Below are 22038 nucleotides of genomic sequence, written 5' to 3' on the forward strand. Positions count from 1 at the left end.
TCTTTCATGTACTCCTTCACTTCTCTCCTTACTCAACCTCCACTGTTGAATACAATACAACTTGCCTTGCATATACCAGTTGACACCTAGAGACTAAGAGAAACCTATCAAAACCAACAGGCACAAACTTCTGAAATCATGGGAAGGAGGAACAACAAAGGACCAAAGAGCTCCCACAACCCCACAATAACAGAAACTGATAACACAGAAAAGCAGAGCTCTCGAGAAGATCAAATTAGGAATGTAACTGTAGAAATAATGCAGGACTTCTGAAAAGAATTTAGAGAGAGTCTAAAGGAAAAAAGGATGCAATCATTGAAGTAAAGGCATCAATTCAAACTATAAACAATTAGACCACATGGAGAATAGAATCTCGCTCCTATAAGATGATCACTCCAAACAAACTTAGAAAAACAATTCAACAACATAAATTGGACATTGAAGAATATGGGCCCATTTTAAGAGAACTAACCTAAGAATAATTGGCATAGAGGAGGGAAAAGAAGGTGAAACTAAAGGGATCAACAATCTCTTCCAAGAAGTAATTAGCAGAAATATTTCCAAACATAGAGCAAGAGGTTGATACAGAGGTACAGAAAACATAGCACTCCCTTTAGATGAGATCAGAGAACAGATTCCCCATGCCACACAATGGTCAAAATGACCAATATAGAAGCCAAGGAAAGAATCTTAAAGGCAACAAAAACAAAAGGCCAAGTGACATTCAGAGACAAACCAATTAGAATCACTCCAGACTTCATAAACCAAGTCATGAAAGCCAGAAGGGCTTGGAATAACATATTCCAAACTCTGAAACAACTTCCAGCCAAAAATGTCCTACCCAGTAAAACTATCTTTCAAATTAGATGGGGAAATAAGAAGCTTCCATAACAAACAGAAGCTGAAGGAAATTATGTCTTGAAAACCAGCCCTACAGAAAATACCCAAAGAGATTAACTACAAAGAAATAAGTAATACATGCCAGAACCAGAATAACAATAATTTCCATCCAGCAAGCAACTAAGAAGAACAAACAATATTTCAAAAGGAAATAAAATCTTAACATGTTAGAAATTAAAAATCATCTCTCAATAATGATACTGAATATAAATGGGCTTAACTCCCCAATAAAAGAAATAAAGTGGCAAAATGGATTAAAAACCAGAACCCATCTACCTTTTGCTTGCAGGAAACACACCTCACAAGTAAAGATAGTAACAAACTAAAGATAAAGGGATGAAGCAAGGTAATCCATGTCAATGGAAGTCGAAGACAAGCAGGAATAGCAACTATGATATCAGACAAGTTAGTCTTCAAGTTCAAGCTTATTAGAAGAGAAAAGAAAATCATTTGTTACAGGTAAAAGGAACAATTCAGCAAGAAGAAATAACAATAATCAACATTTATGCCCCAAACATAGGTGCAGCTACTTTCATAAAACAAACTCTTTGTGATGTTAAGTCACACATAAATCCCAGTACAATAATACTGGAAAACTTCAACACCTCTTTCACACCATTAGATCAGTCTTCTAGACAAAAGGCCAGTAAAGATGTCTCAGACCTAAAGAACACCATTAATCAAATGGACCTGTTGGACACATATAAAATATTTCACCCAACTACAGTGGATTTCACATTTATCTCAGCTGTTCAAAGAAACTTCTCCAAAATAGATCACATCCTGGGCCACAAAGTGAGCATTAGTAAATTCAAAAAACGTGATATACTTCCCTGTGTCTTTTAAGACCATAATGGAATAATATTAGAAACCAACTATAAGAAGACTCAGAGAAATCACATAAAAGTGTAGAGACTGAACACCACACTTCTGAATGAAGACTGGGTCATAGAAGAAGTAAGAGGTGAAATCAAGAAACTTCTAGAAACAAATGAAAATAGAGATACAACATATCAAAACCTCTGGGACACTTTGAAGGCAGTATTAAAAGGAAAATGTATAGCACTGAGTGCTCACATAAGAAAAACAGAAAATCATCAAATAAATAACCTAATGACACACCTCAACCCCCTTGAAAAACAGGAACAATCTAACCCCAATGCCAGTAGAAGACAAGAAAGTATTAGAATCAGAGCAGAAATTAGCGAAGTAAGCTGGGCATGGTGGCGCACGCTTGTAATGCCCGAGCTTGGGAGGCAGAGACAGGAGGATCACACAAGTTCAAAGACAGCAGCACTGGCGTAAGAGACCCTGTTTCCAAATTTTATAAAAAGTATAAAATAGGTCTGGGAGTGTAGCCTGGAGGTATAAGAGTTTCCAGGAACCCCAGTACCACCAAAAAATAAAAAGAAAGAAAAAAATTAGTGAAGTAGAGAATAAAAAACAATACAGAAAATCAATAAAATCAAAAGCTGGTTTCTCGAAAAAATTAACAAGATAGATAAACCACTAGCCAACCTAACTAAAAAAAAAAGAGATAATCAATTCAAATTGTGAAGATAAGAGATGAAAAAAGGAGATATCACTACTGACAGTGTAGAAATCCAGGGGATTATCAGAAACTACTTTAAAAAACTGTACTCCAACAAAATGGAAAATCTGGAGGAAATCGACAACTTCCTAGATAAATACAACCTTCCTAAACTGAGTCAGGAAGATATAGAACACTTAAACCAACCAATAACAATCAAAGAGATTAAAAGCAATAAAGAGCTTACCATCAAAGAAAAGCCTAGGACCAGATGGTTTCCCAAGTGAATTCTATAAAACCTTTATCGAAGAGCTAACCCCAATACTCCTCAAACTATTTCACGAAATAGAAAAAACAGGGACTCTCCTAAATACATTCTATGAAACCAACATCCCATTAATACAAAAATATAGTTCAAGGAAGGAAAACTACAGGCCTATATATATTTGATAAACTTGGAGGCAAAACTGCTAAACAAATAACTAGCAACACACATTCAAAACCACATATTTTATATCACGTTGAACCTCACTATGATGTAAAATTACAATGCACCAATAAAAGTATACTTAAAAAAAGAAAAATGAAATAAGACACAGCTGCACAATTCACCATCACCAAACTATGGAACCAGACAAGATGTCCATCAACAGGTGAATGGATTACAAAACTCTGTGATATGTACACAATGAAATTTTACTCAGCCATAAAGAAAAACACAATTACATTATTTACAGGAAAATGGATGGAATTGGAGGACATTATGCTAAGTGAGATTAGTTTGTCAAAAAAATAAATCGAATGCTTTCCCTAATATGCAAAAGGTAGGGAGAAATGGGTAACAGGAGGAACTCTAGATGAAGAAGGAGATCCTATAGAGAAGCAAATAAGGTGACCTAACTAAGAGAATGGGAGGGGGAAGAGGGAAACTCTCGAAAGCACATGATATACTTAAAAATATCAGTCACTAAGACAAGCATGGGAAGGAGGGATGAGGAGGGAATGGGGTGGAGATCGGGTAAGGGCTAACTGGGTGATGTGTGCATGTACATCTACACAAGTCCTTTATCCCATCAAGATGTATAACTACAATATACCAATAATAAATAAATAAAATTTTAAAAATATATACTAACAAATACAAATTTAGGGACCTTATATATGCTAGTAATGTTTAGGTCATGAAAGACAAGGAAAAATTGATATTCAGTTCCAAAGTAACATCTAAAGAGACATGATAACTAAGTGCAAGAGGTAGTTCTGAATTTGATACTACACCAAGAAAAACAGAACTATAAGGAAAATTATTAGAATGAGATTGGTTAATTTTAAATAAAAATATCAATTATATATTAGTATTGTATCAGTTTTAATTTTTGTGGCACTAGGGATTGAACCCAGGGGCATTCTACCTCTGAACTACACCCTCAGCCCTATTTTACTCCTCTTTGGAAACAGTGTCTCACTAGGATGATGAGAGTCTCACTACTTGCTGATACTGTCCTCTGGACTCACACCTGTGATCCTCCTCGCTCAGCTTCTTGAGTACCAGGATTACAAGCATGAGCCACCAAGCCAGGCTTCAATATTTAATTGGGGGATTTATTTTTAGTATTTACTGAAGATTGAACCCAGGGTCATTCTACTTCTGAGCTATGCCCTACTCCTATTTTTTTAAACATGACCTCACTAAATTACATTAAAATAAGTAAAATGACAAAGTATATGGGAATATGTTAACTGTTGGTGAATTTGGGTAAGTAATAACCAATTTCTGTTATTACAATTTTTCTATAAGCTTTAAATTATATCAAAATAAAAAGTAAAGGAAAACAGTGTTTGCTGTACATTAAAAAGTAGATGAAAAAAACATGGCAATCTTGGACTCCTTGGAGGAAGACAGAGTTTTATGCTTAAGAATGAATTATTTGGACCAGCTAGCAGAAGAGCAGTGTAGCAATGCTACCCTTGTTAAGAAGACTTTATAAGTTACTTACAGCATCGCAAGCTTCTGTCAATAGTTGGTGTGACCTTGTTGACAAGCCAAACATTTTCTTCCCAACTAACTACATTTCCACCTAGACACTTCATAAGCTCCTCACTTTCCAGGATGTGGTCCCAGAGTTGAAAGTAGTACAAGCTGCCAGTAAAGCGAGGTACCATTTTTGTAACCTGGCCATCACTGTCCTTGGGAAAGTATCCCAAGACCAGAGTCCCATTGGGTTTCAGGCTGTGTGGCTGATCCATCATTACCAGTATCCTTTCTTTATTCAGGAAGAGCTCTAACCTGCCCTTCACACCATCCCATATCAAGCATATTGTATGCCATTGAAAAGGAGTCATGTGGTAACGGATATAAAAGGTCTTGCCCGAGTTGTATAGTATTAGCTGCTGATGGTCCCCTGCAAGTCCAAAGTCTATGTCTTCTCTGTCCAGCAGGGTGTTTTTAATAATATAAGAGAAGGCCAGCCAGTAACTTGAGTTGTCATCCACAACTACCAGATCAGTGCATGCTGTGAATCGGCTGAGTTCAGGAATGGTGTTTGTCAGGCTTATATATGTGTCTCTTCTTCTGTAAAAATCCACCTTTCTTCCTTTTAGTGAAAGTGTATCTGCCAGCATTTGAAAAAAAAAACAAATCAAATTGCAGTTAAATTTTTTTTATCATCTTTGGCAGTATAGTCAAATTATACAGTATAGTTTTGAGTCAACCAGATGCAAACAAATAGTAGATGTAACACAACCGTATCTATTTGACATTGGAATGTGATAAATTTTGGCTGAAGAGTTTCATCCTAATTATATTTTAGCCTGGGCTAAATATAAAAAGTCAGATTCGTGTTTTCAGAGTACACACCAGATGGATAGTCTAGAGAGGCAGTAGCAAGCATACAACTAGTAGGGGGCAAAGGGAAGGCCAAGGAAAGGCAGCCTGGACTTCAAGTTTTCTACACCTGGTCCTTATGCATATAATCTAAAGAGAATTAGTTATACCTACCTGCCTTATATTCATGATGCAACAGCGTTTCTTTCTCCAATGCCTTTTCCTGAGCCATATTACCTATTTTATTCTGTCTCTGGAGGTTGTTTCTCACTGAAAGACTTGGACTCAGGAATGGTATATATATCACTGCCCTTAGTCCGCAGATATCCTCCTTTCCTCTCCTCACTAAGGAGGATGCAGTAATATTAATGTACTCTAGACGACCGTGAAACCAGTAACCACTGTCTCTGGAGTCAGACACTCTGAGGTAGAATCCCGTCTCTCTGACATCTATCTATCAGTTATATAACTTTGAGTAAATAACGGAACCTCCGCAGGCCTCAATGTTTGCTTCAGTAAAATAGGAATTTAGGGCCACAGTGCTGGATGTCCACTCAACAAAAGGGGTCACCACTCACATTAGAGTGTATCTCAAGATATCCATGGCTACTTATGGGATTATTTGAGGATTAAGTGAAATGATATATTGAAAGCCCTCTTAAGTACTACTGAAGGGCATGTCCTTTGGTACAGTTTTTCTGGTAGGCAGTTTGGCAGTCGCTATAAAAATTTAAATCAGGCGTGCCTCTGTCTCATAGGAAGTTAATTAATGGTGATTCTATCACCACTACATACCTCATAGCCCTGAGCCACCAGCCAAATATCTGAAGATGGCTTAATGTCGACCTGGCTCCAGGCCCAGTACAATTTGCATTGTACACAAACTCAAAAGAGCTTTGTGGCAGAAAGGAATTGCAACCTCTCACTAAATATGGGCTATAATGAAACCACTACTCCACTACAGTATCAGCTTAAACAGCACACTACAGAGGATGACAGGAAGTCACCACTGCCCTACTTCTCGGAGATGGCCCCAAGTGAGAGCCTTTAGATATTCTCTGCCCAGACAGTGCTTTCTAACCCTCAATTCCTCTATTAAAGAGGCTCCAAAAGCAAACAATCACACATATATGCTTTCCCACTCACAGATAGTACCCATGTGCAGGAACTCATACTATCCACCTGCCAGAGTTATTTCTGAATTGTCCATGATGAGTAAGCAAATGCCTATTTCTGTCCCTAGTTGATGTGATTATATTATCTTATCATCTTCCTTTTGGCTAATAAATCAAGAGTTAATTTCACAAGATAATAATCACTATGAATCCTAAGTCGCAATTATTGTATGTTGACATTCCGTTTCTGTGCAGCTTTCCAAAATGACGTCAAATGCATCATATCAGAACTGTTTTTACAGTGATAATCAATTTCTAGCACTTACTCGTACCTTAAAAAAGAATGTATCATAGTTTCATGTGGTCTACAAGGGCCTCTCTTCTCTGCAATATACTAATAAAAAGCCAATTGCCAAGGGATATAAATGACCAATTTATGAAATCAAAAATATAAAGGCCAATAATATATAAAGATGCCATCTGACTATTTTAAGCACAGATTGAAACAATAATGACATACCACTTTTGCCAAGAAGACTGATAAAATTTTAAAAGACTGAGAATACCCAACACTGGCAAGTCTGTGGGGAAATGAGTCACTCTTCTATGCTGCTGGTGGGAGTGTCAATCAAGTAGTATTTTTGAAGGGCAATTTGTCATTATCTTTGAAAATTTTAATTGTGTGTAATTGCATATATACTTTTAACACAGCAAATACACTCTCTTCAAATTTATTCTAGAAAATATACATATATACAAAGATACAAGGACAAAGATATTGCAGTATTGTTTCCCTTTCTTACTTCTTTTTTTTTTTTGTATGTGTGGCACTGGGGATTTAACTCATGAGCATTCTACCTCCTATCTTCAGGCACAGCCCTCTTTTATTTTTATTTGTAAACAGTCTCACTAAGTTGCTGAGGCTGGCAGCAAACCTGCAATCCTCCTGTCTCACCCTCCCAAGTACTAGGATTACAGGTATATACTGCCACACCCAGCATAACCTTGTTTCTATCTGACAAAAAACTGAAAAAATTGATATGTCTTATCAATAGATTACTAGGTAGGAAAATTGCTACCTCTATCTAGTGCATTATTAAAATATACAAGGTCAACCTATAGAATCATAGATAAATTTTCAAGGCTTAAAATTATATGAAAGGAAGTTACTTAAGAGCATGTATAGTATTGTGCTCTTTAAAATAAAAATATGCATTTTATCATACATATAGAAAAACATCTGGAAAGCTGGGCATCATGGCACACAACTGTAATCCTAGTACTTGGAAGGCCGAAACAGGAAGATTGCAGGTTTAAGGCCAGGATCAGCAACTTAGTGAGGCCCTCCACATTTTAGAAAGACCTTTCTAAACAAAAAATAAAATGGGGCTGGGGGTGTGGCTCATAAGTAGAATGTCCCTGTGTTTAATCCCCGGTACCATGTGAGAGAGAGAGAGAGAAAGAGAGAGGAGAGAGAGAGAGAGAGAGAGAGAGAGAGAGAGAGAGAGAGAGAGAGAAAGAAAGAGAGAGAGAGAGAAAACATCTGGAAGAATATATATCAATCATTTAAAATTGATTATCTTTAAGTATAAGATTTAAAATAATTTTGAATTTTCTATGCTACTTATTCTAATATCTGCATTTTTCAAAAATAATCATTAAATTTATAATCACAAAATTAAAAATAGATCTGGGCCTGGTGGTGCACACTTGTAATCCCAGTACTTGGGAGGCTGAGACAGGAGGATCACAGGTGCACAGTCAACCTCAGCCAGTTAGTGATGCCCTCCCAAATTTATTGAGACCCTGTTTCAAAATAAAAAAATAAAAATAAAAAATAGGCCCAGAGCTGTAGCTTGGAGGTAGAATGCCCCTGAGTTCAATTTCTAATATCAAAAAAGAAAGAAAATTAAATATAAACTGATAGGTGGATGGATAGCTATAAATACACAGATACATAGGTAGAATGGAACACTTGTGGCCTCACTTGAGATTCCACAGGCAGAGATCACTTCTACTCAGACATGAGCAGAAGAGTCTTTAAAGGTAGATTTGTGCCCCAGTTCTGTCACTAGCTGTGTGGACATCAAAAATTGATGCATATAAAGCTTTTAGGACACTGTCAGATAGTGAGCACTATATAAATGTTAAATAAATAAATTCATGTCACTTGTAAGAGACCTGCTCTTTCATGGAAAGATGGAAGTTCTCATTGCCTAGCTCAGCAGGGCCATTATAAAAGATGCAATAACAACTAACACTTAGGTTATCTGTGTGACAATGCTTATAAACTGTAAAGTGCCATGTAAATGACAGCTGCTGTGTTTGCCAGTGTCATAGTAGAAACCTTTCCTCTCCCACTACCTCGCTCATACCCACACACATGGAAGCACATCTGTGCTGAGCCCTTGTACAGACTCCAGGCCTCTGACAGGACCCTAAAGAGGCCAGGCTGTGACGAAGGGTTTGGCCCTTTTGTTGGGCCAGGCAAGCAGCCTTCTCTGCCCAGCCTCTCAAGGGCCTATTTCAAAGGCTACTTGTGTCTTTGCATATGATTTCACTATCCATTGCAGATGTCAGCTTGGATGCTGCCATCTGTTCTTTGGCAAATTCCAAGTCCAAATTGCATGATTGCTCCCCCGAAGTGTGTTCTTTCTTGATTTTTTTCACTCCTCTACTCTCGTCAGCTCTGTCTACTGTTTCCTTGGATTTAAAATCCCACTTATTGTTTTTCCTACCGTAAAATAACAGGTGCTTTGTTACATTATAAAAGTGACACTGTACATGTTTTTTAAGTCAAAGTATTATAAAGTAAAAAAAAAAGAGAGAGAGAACAAAGTCAGCCAGAGAGTTCCACCACCCGGATACAATTTCTTTGTCATGTTAGTACATCTTCTTTTTCTTTTTTTCCTGTGCACATATTTTGTTTGTTTCTCTGTGGCTGAGATCATATTGTATGAAAAATTAGGTCCACTGCTTCTCTCATATAGCATTATAAGTGCATCCCATGTGAAAAAAAACTAAGGAGTATTGGGGATACGAGAGGGACTCCAGATAATGGAGGGGAAACCTCAGCAAAGCTAGAATGGAAGAATAGGAGAGGAAGAGGGCTGAGGTTGATTAATAGAGGAGCTACATCTAAATATGTGTAAAAGTATGAATGTAGCATGGTTAAACTTGATTATCATTGTTGGGAGGGAGAGAAGGGGAAGCAGGGGAGGGGGAGAGGGCACCAAGCACAGTCTGAATTTTCAATATGTTCCACATAAAAATTAAAAAAATAAACAATATATTTGTTTATGGGTCTTTAAGACCCATACCTCATTTATTTTTATATGTCAAAGCTCCTATCACAGTGATTCATGAATATTAAATAAATATTTAACAAATGATAAATACATATTTGGTAAATGATATTGATAACTGAATGAAGAAATAAATGAGTTAATATTCATCCTTAAATAACCTCATCACAAGCCTCATTAAAATGCATATGTTCTGGGTGTAGCAATACACACCTGCAATCTCAATACTTATGAGGCTGAAACAGAGAGATCGCAGGTTCAAGGCCAGCTTCAGCAACGTAGCTAGACCCTCTGGGTTCAATCCCTGGTAACACACACACACACACACACACACACACACACACACACACACACAGCCCATGTTGCAGGCATGGTGGTGCACACCTGTAATTCCAGTCCTTGAATAGCTGAGACAGGAGGATCACAGGTTCAAGAACAGCCTCAGCAACTTAGCAAAGCTCTTAGAAAATTATTGAGACCCTGTTTAAAAATAAAATAAGGCTGAGGGTTTAGCTTAGAGGTAGAATGCTTCTGAGTTCAGTCCCCAACACCACAAAACAAAACATGCTATGTTACAGCCTAAGAAGCACCAACTACCATCTTCCTTATACTGAGAAAATTCACATAACATAATGTTCACTATTTTGAAATGTACAATTTGGTGGCGTTTAACATATTCACAGTGGTGTACAACCACCATCATTGTATATTCCAGAAAATCTTTATGATTCCAAAAGAAAACTCTGTAACCACTAAGCAGTCATTTTTTATTTGCTCACCTGCAGATGCTGGCTACTATTCAACTGTTTTCTATCTCTCTATGACTTAGCCTATTAAGGATATTTCATATAAGTTGAAGCATACAATATGTGGGCTTTTGTGTCTGGCGTTTTTCATTTAGCATAATGCTCATGGATGCTGTATAATGTATTAGTTCTTCATTCCAATCTATAGCTGTATAATATTTCACTGTATGGCATTCAAAGTCTATTCATTGATTCATCTGTTAACAGCTATTTGCATGGTTTCTACTTTTAGCTACTCTGAACAATGATGCTATACTTTTCCAAGCACTTCATTTCAACAACATTTTTTAACTTTTTATTGGTTCACTGTAGTCATACATCTTAATGGAATAAAAGATGGTGGAGGCATACATGCACACATCACCCAATTAGCCCTTACCCAGTTCCTGCCCCATTTCCTCCCTCTCCCTCCTTCTCATGTTTGTCCTAGTGATTGACTTTGATATGTTTGTTAATGTACATTATGAACACTGAAGAATTTCCCTCTTCCCCTCTCCCATCCATACAGGTATATTTTTCATTTGTTTTCATGTCATTCATTCTATTTCAATTTATTTCATGGCATTCATTTTCCTCAGCACATGTTTTCATTTCTTTTGGAAATACTTAAGGCCAGAATTACTCAATCATATAGCAATTCTATATTTAATTTATTGAATAATAGACAAAGTGCTTTCCAAAATGGCTATGCCATTTTACACTTCTACCAGCAGTGCATAAGGGTTCCAATTTTTCCACAGCCTCACCAACGCTTGCTATTTTCACCATTTATGTTATTATTGCTACCCCATAGTGTGTGAAATGGTATCTAATTAAGGTTTTTATTTGTATTTCCTTAATAATTACTAATATTGAGTACATCTTCATATTTTGTGGCCATTTGTATATCTTCTTTGGAGAAATATCTTTTCAAGTTGTTTACCCATTTTTAATTTTTTGTGTACTAGAGGTTGAATCCAGAGACATTCCAGCCCTTTTTAATTTTGAAACAAGTTCTTAATAAGTTGCTGAGGATCTCACTAAATTGTTGAGACTGACCTTCAATCTGCTATCCTCCTGACTTAGTCACCCTCCCAAGTACTGGGATTATAGGTGTTTACCCCCATGGCTGGCCTTGCCTCTTTTTTTTTCTTTCTTTTTTTTTTTGTACTAGAGATTGTTCTTGTCTTGCTGGAGATTGAGCCCAGGGACATTCTACTTCCAAGATGCATCCCCAGTCCTATTTTATATTCTGTTTGGGAAAAGGATATCAATAAGCTGCTAAGAGCCTTGCCAAGTTGCTGGGACTGGCCGCAAAATTGTGATCCTCCTGCCTCAGCCTCCCAAGTACTGGGATTATAGGCATTGTGCCACCACACTCAGCTACTTTGCCCACTTTTAATTTGGTTGTTTGTCTTTTTCTTACTGAATTGGAAGCATTCTTTAGGTCTTCTGGATATACAACCTTACCAGACGTATGACCTGAAAATATTTCTTGCATTCTGCAGATTGTTCTTTTAATGCCTTGTAATGAACAACAGTATTTATTTATTTATTTTTATTTATTTTTGCAGTACTGGGGATGGAAACTAGGGGTATTTTACATCCAAGCTACAGCCCCAGGCTATTTTTTATTCTTTATTTTGAAACAGAGTCTTACTGAGTTGCAAAGGGCCTCACTAAGTAGCTGAGGCTGTCCTTGAACTGCAATCCTCCTGTCTCAGCCTCCCAAATGCTGAGATTACAAGTGTGCACCACCACATCCGGCTTTATTTTTTATGAAATTCAATTTATCTGTTTTGTTTTCTGTGGATTATACATTTGGTGTCAGTTCTAACGATCCATTACCAAAACAAAGGCCATGAACATTTGCCCCTTATTCTGTCCAATAAGATATTTATAGATTTAGTTCTTACATTGAGGCCTTTCATCCAATTTTTGTACATGGTGTGAGGTGGGGACACAGAGTTGAACTTCATTGGCACACATTAGCTCCATCATAGCTGTTTGCTGTATAAATGATAATACCCTTTTTTAGTCTGCTGGAGTTGGAAGCTGATGGGTGGGCACAATGGAGGGCTCTTCCCTTATGCAAAGTTCTTGGTATCTGGCTGAAGCATCTGGTATAAAGTGAAAAGCCTAGACCTGTGCCCTACCCTCTGTTGAGAGAACTTTTGGCAAGAGATAAGCAGAGAGTTCCCTTTCCCTACCAGACCCCCAAAGTAGTAAATACATTTATTATTAGAAATCAGCAAGTAAGTCAGGTATGGTAGCACATACTTATAACTCCAGTACTTGGAAGGCTGAGACAGGAAGATCACAGGTTGCAGGCCAGCTTCAGAAACTTACCAAGCCCTCAGCAACTTAGAGAGACCTTGTTTCAAAATTTTTTTAAAAATGGTTTTCTGGGGGACACTTAGAGGTAGAATGTCCCTGGATTTAATCCTCAGTAATAAAAATGTAATCAGTGAGTAAAATGTGTAATGCTCTAAGAGACAGACAATCCAAGTGATTTTAAAGCTGAAGACAGCAATAACCATCAGACACATTCTGTAGTGATTTTTCTACATTTTGAAAGGTTTCTTTTTAAATTTCTAAAGTGATTTAGAAGTTGGGACTGAGATTCGACTGTCCTACATGACTTTAGGGAGAGGGGGCAGGTGGTGTTCTGTCAGGGTCAGACACTGTGAGCATGAGCAGGTCACTTTTTTCTCCATAAGGGGACATGTTTTATCTTCTTGACTCAAGATTTCAGAAGCAGTTAGTGAGAATTTGTATGTTTATTATTAATTTGCCAGGGATGCCATAATACTGTACCACAAACTAGATAGCTTAAACAATATACATTTATCTTCTTACAACTTTAGAGGCTAGAAATTCAAGGTCAAGTTGTTGGCAAGGTTGGTTCTTCATGCACTGATGGGGATAAATCTGTCCCATGTCCTCTCCTAGTTTCTGGGGTTATGCTAACAACATTTAGTATTCCTCCTACAAGCATATCACCCCAGTATGAGCCTTTAGCTTTATGTGGTCTTCTCCATGTGTACAATTTTAGATCCAAATTTTCTTTTCTTACAAAGACACTTACAAAGTATCTTTTCTTACAAAGATTCATATTAGATTAGGGGACCACTCTATTCCAGAATGATCTCATCTTAACTAATTACATTTGCAATGAATCTATTTCCAAATAAGATCACTTTCTGAGGTTTTCAGGGTTAAGACTTGAACATATACATTTGTGGAAGATATGATTCAATTTATAATTTTCTGAAAGACTCAAAGCAAAGCCACCCACCTGGCAGAACAGATATGGGGGAAAGTGCTCACTAGAGGCATTGACTCCGAGAATCTACCCACCCTGGGCATGACCATTCTGCTAAGGGTACTCCATACCTGCCAAGTGGGAAATGTCACCACCATCTATCAAAGGTCAGGGGAGATGGTTGATCAGATACTTATTTTCAGTTGATCAGATACTTATAAACCCTTTGCCCAAGCAAAGAAGTCTTCTGGAACTTAGTATCACAAATCCTTGAAAATCAATGTTCTGGAACATTGAAAAATTTTGGAGACCAAATCTCAATCTATCAAAGCCATGACTATATGAGCAGGTATAATAGATAGATGCCTGATAATGGGGAAGTCCATTATCCACATCATCATAGCCATAATATGGACAACACAGAGAATTAGAGTTGCTATCTGCCCCTCATTGTCCACACATCTCACTGGGCTTTTGAGTAATCAGGCTAATCCTTAAATAAACCAGGTTTGTCATATATAAAAACCTCCAACTCTGAGCCTCAGTTATGTCACCCATCACCAGTCACAGAGCTGTCTAACACATCCCCTCCTCCAGGACCCAGCCACTGACAAAAATATGGCCTGCCAATGGTTTTTCTTTTGAACAGGAGGCAGAGGAATTACCATGACACAGGTAACATGAACATCTCTTCAAATCTTGGATTCAAGGTCCATGTGTTAACCCAAAAAAACAGATGTCCTTACTCATGAAGCCAGAAGCCTTCTGGAAAATTAATTAACTAAACAATGATGGCCATAGGCACCAACTATGTATAAGTGTTTTGAGTGTATTAATAGAGTGAACATGACACATGAGGTCCCTGGCCTGGTCAGCTTGCATTCTGGAGAGAGAAGGAGTCAGTAAATGAGTAAATAAAATAATTACAAATTATAAAGAAGTGCTGTAAAGGAAATTAACAAGCTGATGAGCTAGGTAATGGGAAAGTCAGGGATCGGGGAATAGAATGTCTGCATTAGGTAAGAGAGTTAAGAAAAGACTCTCTAGAGGAGTCATTTAATCTTAGACCTAGGAAAATGAAAAAGGTGACAGGGTTACACAGACATGAAGTATAGTGATTTGGACATGGGTATGTGCAAAGTCCTTTAGGTGATCTGCATTTTGTATTCTCAGGGAATAACAGGAAGCTCATGTGTCTTGGGGCAAAGGGAGAGAGCAGTCATGTGGTGGAACATGAGCCAGTGGGAGACAAGACCATCTTGTGCTTTTCAGGTCCTATTAAAGAGTTTGGATTGTATTCTAATTGCAATGGGAACTTATTGCCAAGTTCTGAGCAAAAGAGTACAACAATATGACATATAGATACACGTTTTTTGGTACTGGGGATTAAATCCAGGGCCATTCTAATGCAGAGACATACCACAACCCTTTTATTATCTTTTATTTTTAAACAGGACCTCACTAAGTTCCTGAGTCTGGTCTCAAACCTGTGATCATACTGTCTCAGCCTCTCAAGTACTGGGATTTTTACAGGTGTACAGCACTATGACCAGCTCTGACTTGACATATAAAAAATCAGTTGGAGCCAGATGTGATGGCTCACACTTGTAATCCCAGCATTCGGGAGGCTGAGACAGGAGGATCACGGTTTGCAGACAGCCTCAGCTACTTGGTCAGGCCCTTTGCAACTCATTGAAACCCTGTTTCGAATTAAAGAGTAAAAAATAGTGCTGGGTGTAACTCAGAAGTAGAATGTCCGTGGGTTTCATCCCTAGTATTGCCAAAAAAAGTACTTGGAAATATTTGGGAAATATGTCCAAGTGATTTTTTTAATCACTTGGGATCTTTGGGAAATATTTTGCAAGCTTATCAACATGTTAGTCAAAAGCTCTCGTCCCAGCCAAGTGTGGTGGTGCATGCTTGTAATACCAGTATGTGGGAGGCTGAGACAGGAGGATCACAGGTTCGCGGCCAGCCTCGGCTACTTAGTGAGGCCTTCTGAAACTTAGTGAGAGCCTGTTTCAAAATAAAGGACAAAATAGGGCTAAAAATGTAGCTCAGAGGTAGAATGCCCGTGGGTTTAATCCTTAGTACTGAAAAAAAAATTCTCTCATCAACTTAGTGAGATCCTGTTTCAAAATAAAATATAAAAAGGGCTGGTGTGTAACTTAAAGGTAGAATCCTATGGATTCAATCCCCAGTACAAAGTATCACTTGAAGAAACAGATATGGTAGAAAGAGAATGCATGTGTCTGATTTGGGATACATTTTAGCAGTATCATGATCTAGACTCAATGGATTGAATGTGGAGTGTGGGGGGGGGGATGCTAGATGGCTCCTAGGCTTGGGTAACTGGATATAAAGAGAAACCATTTTCAGAAAACAAAAGACTTCAGATTATTACCTGGCATCAGAATTATTAGACCCTCCACTTCCCTACCAAGGTGTCTATGTTGTGATGCTAACAGCTCCTGTATGTCTTAGCCTGCAGGACTAACTCAAAAGAGCCTAGCAAATAAAAGTCCAAGCCCAGGAATCTCAGAACTTCATCCCTTTCTGAGAAGTAAACAATCGAAAGAAAAAAATCAAGACTACTCTTCAGCCTATGTGATTCCACATCAATATTTTCTCTGTTAATAAATGAAATTTCTAAAAAAACTACTGGCCCAAAACAGTATAACAGTCAGTCACCCACCTAAATTACATCACTCAAAAGACATGCTATCAGCTATCATATAACCTTTCTAATATGTCCTATGCTGGCTAAAAAAACACTATTGCTATGCCAACTCCAGGAAGTACACATCTGAAAAAAAAAGAAAAAAAAAAAGAAATATATGCTTCAGAATCTGGAAGGTATAATTTTACAGAGCAAGAGCTCAGAGTATTAGGAGACAAAAAGTCTATTCTTGTACAGGAAAAGATACTCAACATCATTAGTCATAGGGAAATGCAAATCAAAATCACAGTGGGAGGGCTGGGGATGTAGCTCAGTGGAAGAGCACTTGCCTAGCATATACAAGGCTCTTGGTTCAATTCCCAGTATCAAAAAACACACAGACAGTGAGTATCACCTCACACAAATAGGATGGATATAATAATAATTTTTAAAATCCATACAGCAACAATTTTCCTACTTTGCTGGTTGGGATATGAAATGATACACCTTTCTAAATATATTCCCCAAATAAATGAAAACATATACCCTCACAAAACAAACATTCATGGCAGTAGTATTCATAATATTGAGAAAGTAGAAACAACTCAAATATTTATGCCTCATGAAATAACATGAGGCATAGCTATACAAATGAATACTGTTTAGCACAAAAATAGAATGAACATATGGTACTTGCTACATGCAGATGAACTTTGTGGGGTTTTTTTTTTTTTTTGTGTGTGTGTGTGTGTGTGGTACTGGGGGTGGAACCCAGGGGCTTTCTACCTCTGGGCTATACTCCCAGACCTATTTTATTTTTTATTTGGAAACAGGGTCTCACTAAGTTGCTGAGAGCCTCACTAAATAGCTAAGTCTAGCTTCGAACCTGCGTGATCCTCCTCTCTCAGCCTCCCAAGTGCGGGGATTACAAGCATGTGCCACCACGCCCGGCTCAAACTTTGAAAACATTATGCTAAGTGAAAGAAGCCAGAAACAAAAGGCCATTTACCATAGGATTCTAAGTACATGAAATGTCCAGAAGAGGTAGATCATAGAGACAGAAAGAATGTTAGTCACTGACAAAGGCTTCCAGGATGAGATGAATACAGAATTTAAGGTTTCTCTTTGGGGTGGTAAAACTGTTCTGGAATTACGTAATGGAGATGATTGCACAATTTTGTACTTATTTTAAAATCACTAAGCTGTGCACTTTAAATACATAATTTTATGCTATATAAATTATATTTCAATAAAGCTTGGTATTTTGTACTAGTGACTGAACCCAGGGGCATTGTATTTCTGAACTACACTCCCAGGTCTATATTTTTTTACTTTGAAACAGGATCTCGCTAAGTTGATGAGGGACTTGTTAAGTTGCCCAGCCTGTTCTCACCCCGACCATCCTCCTATCTCAGCCTCTCAAACAATTAAATCATTATTTAAGTATTTTCTCAAAAGACCAGTCCCCACAGCCTTCTAGAACAGCATTAGCCTTTCTGCAATTATGGGAATTTTTCGTCTGCACTGACCAATATGTTTACAACAGGCCACATGTACCTATTGAGTACTTAAAGTGAGGCTTGTGGTTACTTAGGACTAAATAATTTTTATCTTAATTCAACATGAAAGATTCACAGGTTGCAAGTAATTACCATATTGGTCAGGTGAGCTGTAGAGTTCATTCATAAATAATTTATACTCAAAGTTCATTCTCCATTTCTCCTTTCTCATCAAATGAGTTATTTGTTTGTTTTTGTTTGGTTTTTTTTTGTGGTACTGGGGTTCCTAGAAGCCCTTCTACCTCTGGACTACACTCCCAGACCTATTTTATATTTTTATTTTGAAACAGGGAGGGTCTCTTAAGCCAGCACAGCTGGCTTCGAACCTGCGCGATCCTCCTGTCTCCGCCTCCCAAGCACGGGGATTACAAGCGTGCGCCACCACACCCGACTGTTTTGTTTGTTTAGTACTGAGATTGAATCCAGGGGCATTCTACATCTGAGCTACACTCTCAATCCATTTTGTCTTTTATTTTAAAAGTGTCTCATTAAGTTGCTAAGGGTTTCACTAAATTGCTGTGGCTGGCCTCAAACCTGCAATCCTCCTGCTTCTGCCTCCCAAATACTGGGAGTATAGGTGCATGCCACCACACCCAGCCCAAATGAGTTCTTCTGGAAAAAATGTGCAGCCAGACATGGTAGTACACACCTGTAATCCCAGTACTCAGGAGGCTGGAGCAGGATGAACACAGGTTTAAGATCAGTCTTGGCCACATAATGAGACCCTATTTCAAAAATTAAAAAAAAATGTAAAGGCTGGGGTGTAGCTCAGAGGTAGAATGTCCCTGGGTTCAATCTCCAGTACCAAAAAGGTAAAAATAAAAGATAAATAGGGTTTTTTCTTGGCTATGCAAAAACCTTTCAGGTGAGGAACTATTTCCTCTTCACTCTTATTACATATATACCAGATACTGACACTGACCAAGCAGATGTCTACAACATAAAAACTGATTTTTTGGCATGGCTCTGGGGACCTCCTGCATCAAAATAACTATTTGTCAAGTTGACTTTGCATATGTAATAACTTCTCATGAAAATTTACTCCAGCCCAAAACAGGATCAAAAAGTACTAAGGTGCCATGCATGATGGTGCATGCCCAAAATTCCAAAACATAGGAGACTGAGACAGAAGGATCACAGGTTCAACAAAGCCAGCCTCAGCAATTTAGCAAGACCCTAAACAACTTAGCAATACCCTGTTTCCAAATTTAAAAATAGAGTAAAATAAAAAGGACTGGAAGTGTGGCTCAGAGGTGAAATACCCCTGGGTTAAATTCCTAGTTTAAAAAGTACTCAGGTACTGTTTAAATCAGCTTTTTCCTCACTGTAACCAATATATCTGACATGCACAACTAGAAGACAAAAGATTGATCAGCTCCTGATTTTTAAAATTTCCAAGGTTTCAGTTCATTGTTGATCCGTTCCAAGGCTTTAAGACATGGCAGAGGGAAAGCCACTCTCACCTCATGGTGATCAGTAAACAGAGCAAGTAAGAGGGGGAGCCCAGGGTCACATACAGTCCCCAAACCCATGCCCCCGGTGACCCACCTCCTCCAGACATGTCCTGCCTCTAAATTTGGCTGTATTTCCTAACACATTAGCTTCTCTGGGGGACATTTTATACTCAAACCATAGCATGTACTAACCATAGAGGCTGCCTACAGCACTTCATGGTCATGAATCACAAAATTCCAGCCATTTTTCCACAAGCCAAGAGTGCTCAAAAAGTGCATTACACACTTACATGCAACAAAGCCTGTCTTGTTTGACTTTGCATGTGGTATGGAAGAGATTGTGTATGGTATAGGGGATACTTGAGGTCAACTACTCTTGCCCTATGACTTTAACCCTGATACACCCACCTACTTATGGATCAAGCAAACATCACGCAGCCAATAACCAGCTCCAGTCAGAAAAAAAAAGTGTGCTATGTACTCTATGTTTCTTTTCCCCACCCTCTGCAAAGTTACATGCTGACACTTCTCATGCAATGGTATTAGAAGGTGTGACCTTTAGGAGATAATAAGGTTTAGATGAGGCTGTGAAGGTGGAGACAATGTGATTGGATGCATGCTCTTAGAAGAAAAGAAATCCAGGTATGGTGGCGTACTCTTGCAATCCCAGTACTAGGGAGGCTGAGAAAGGAAAATTGGATCGCAGGTTTGAGGCCAACCTCAGAAATTCGTGAGACCCTGTTTCAAAATAAAATAGGGCTGAGAGCATAGCTCAGGAATAGGACATCCCTGAGTTCAGTCCCCAATACAGCTGAAGAAGAGGAGGAGGAGGAGGAGGAAGAGAAGTTCCTTCCCCCTTTCTTTTCCTCTCCCATATGAGAACACTGGAAAATGTTGGCCATATGAAAGTCAGGAAAAGAACCTTCACAAGGAACAAGGAAACAAATCGGATTACACCTTGATCTTGGGTTTCACAGTCTCTGTACCTGTGATATAACTAAATATTGTTTAAGTGTCCTGGTGCTTAGTGTCTTGTGACAGCGGTCAGCCCAAGTTGACTAAGACAGAGCACCTGAAAACCTAAGTCTTTCTGAGAGCCTCAGTCCTGAACCCTTTCCAGTCATTCCTACTTTATCCTTTACATTGTGCTGCATCTTAAAACTATACAGCTCCTGAGCCTAGTATTTATCCCTTCTTGCTGACCCTGGTCTCACTCCTTGAACTTTATGACTGATTTGGTTTCTCTTTCTCGATCCTTGGTATTCTTCTTTTTTTTGGGGGGGGGTGGGGGTTGGAGGCTATTGGGGATTAAACCCAGGGCTACTCTACCACTAAGCTATACCCTCCAACCCTATTTTGTGTGTGTGTGTGTGTGTGTGTGTGGTACTGGGGTTCCTGGAAGCCCTTCTACCTCCGGGCTACACTCCCAGACCTATTTTATTTTTTTGGAAACAGGGTCTCCTAAGCCAGTGCGGCTGGCTTCGAACCTGCGCGATCTTCCTGTCTCCGCCTCCCAAGCGCGGGGATTACAAGCTTGCGCCACCATGCCCGGAGTCCTCCAACCCTATTTTAATTTTTATTTTGAAACAGGGTCTCACTAAGTTGTTAAGGCTGGCCTCAAACCTGAGATCTTCCTGTCTCAGCCTCTCACGTACTGGAATTACAGGTGTGCTCCACTGGGTCCTTGGTATTCTTCAATGAAAACAGTTTGCTTCCCTCTGGCTCCATCCAGTTAGAGCATTTCTGAGTCAGTCCCTGCTGGATCTTGCCTTCATCTCTTCCCCACAATCACCCTCACAGTTGGGAGGCTGGCAGCTAGTGGGAGCCTGAAGGGAACTGAACCTTAGTTATACTGTTGTTTCAAGGACGGTCGTCTTTTATTCCAGGAAGAAAGTAATGCATTTCACACCAATTGAAAGACAGTCAGATTTAATTGTTTGATAACCTAAAAAAAACCATTGCCTTGACTCATGACTTGGAATCTACAACAGTCTGGGAAACCTTGTGATTCCTTTAAATGACCTTTGAAGGTTTAAAATCCATACATTTATCATCATTTTCACTGACCAATGACATTTCCCCAAAAACACATCCAGACATTTTAGTACCACATACTCTTCTACTTTGTATTCCAGAACCACACTAGACTCCTAGACACCTATCTGGGACCCATGATCCTTCATGGAAAATTCATAAAGGTGTGTATCATATAAATCACGACTGTACTGATATTTAAAGTTTTCTAATTTCAGGTTTCATTAGTTTGTTCAAGCAGAACATATGCACTGAGTGTCTAACCTATGTGTCAAGGCTTGGGTTGGATATTTTAGATACAAAAATAGAACAAAGTTTCCTACCTTTCAATAAACAGGCAGGAAAAAGCTAAATCAACAACTTAGCAGGTAGGCAGAGCCAGATGACAAGGTTGTCACAATGCCCCGTAGGCCCTATTTCACCCTTTATTTTAAGAATCATGGTTTCCTGTCAGGCTCCGCACACAGCAAGGAGCCAGTTGGTGTTTGCTATTGATGGTGATGATAACTTGGTATTTTTCCAGAACATTGGCGCTGAAATCTGAGCACTGTTCAGATTGAATCCCAGGTCAATTTCATCAGAAATTGTCACTTACTGGTTCTTATGA

General features: G+C 38.6%; 1 protein-coding gene across 1 annotated transcript in view; it reads right to left on the minus strand.

Moving 5' to 3' along the window:
- Positions 1–22038, minus strand: part of ADGRG4 (adhesion G protein-coupled receptor G4) — a gene marked incomplete at both ends in the record, with an annotated part of 225914 nt that overhangs the window by 203101 nt on the left and 775 nt on the right. The window contains one exon of the mRNA XM_080718933.1: positions 4429–5043. Coding sequence (XP_080575059.1) covers positions 4429–5043 — 615 coding nt within the window. The remainder of the gene's footprint in view (positions 1–4428; positions 5044–22038) is intronic.

The sequence above is a fragment of the Muscardinus avellanarius genome (genome assembly GCF_963383645.1).
Source record: "Muscardinus avellanarius genome assembly, chromosome: X".
Lineage (NCBI taxonomy): Eukaryota > Metazoa > Chordata > Mammalia > Rodentia > Gliridae > Muscardinus > Muscardinus avellanarius.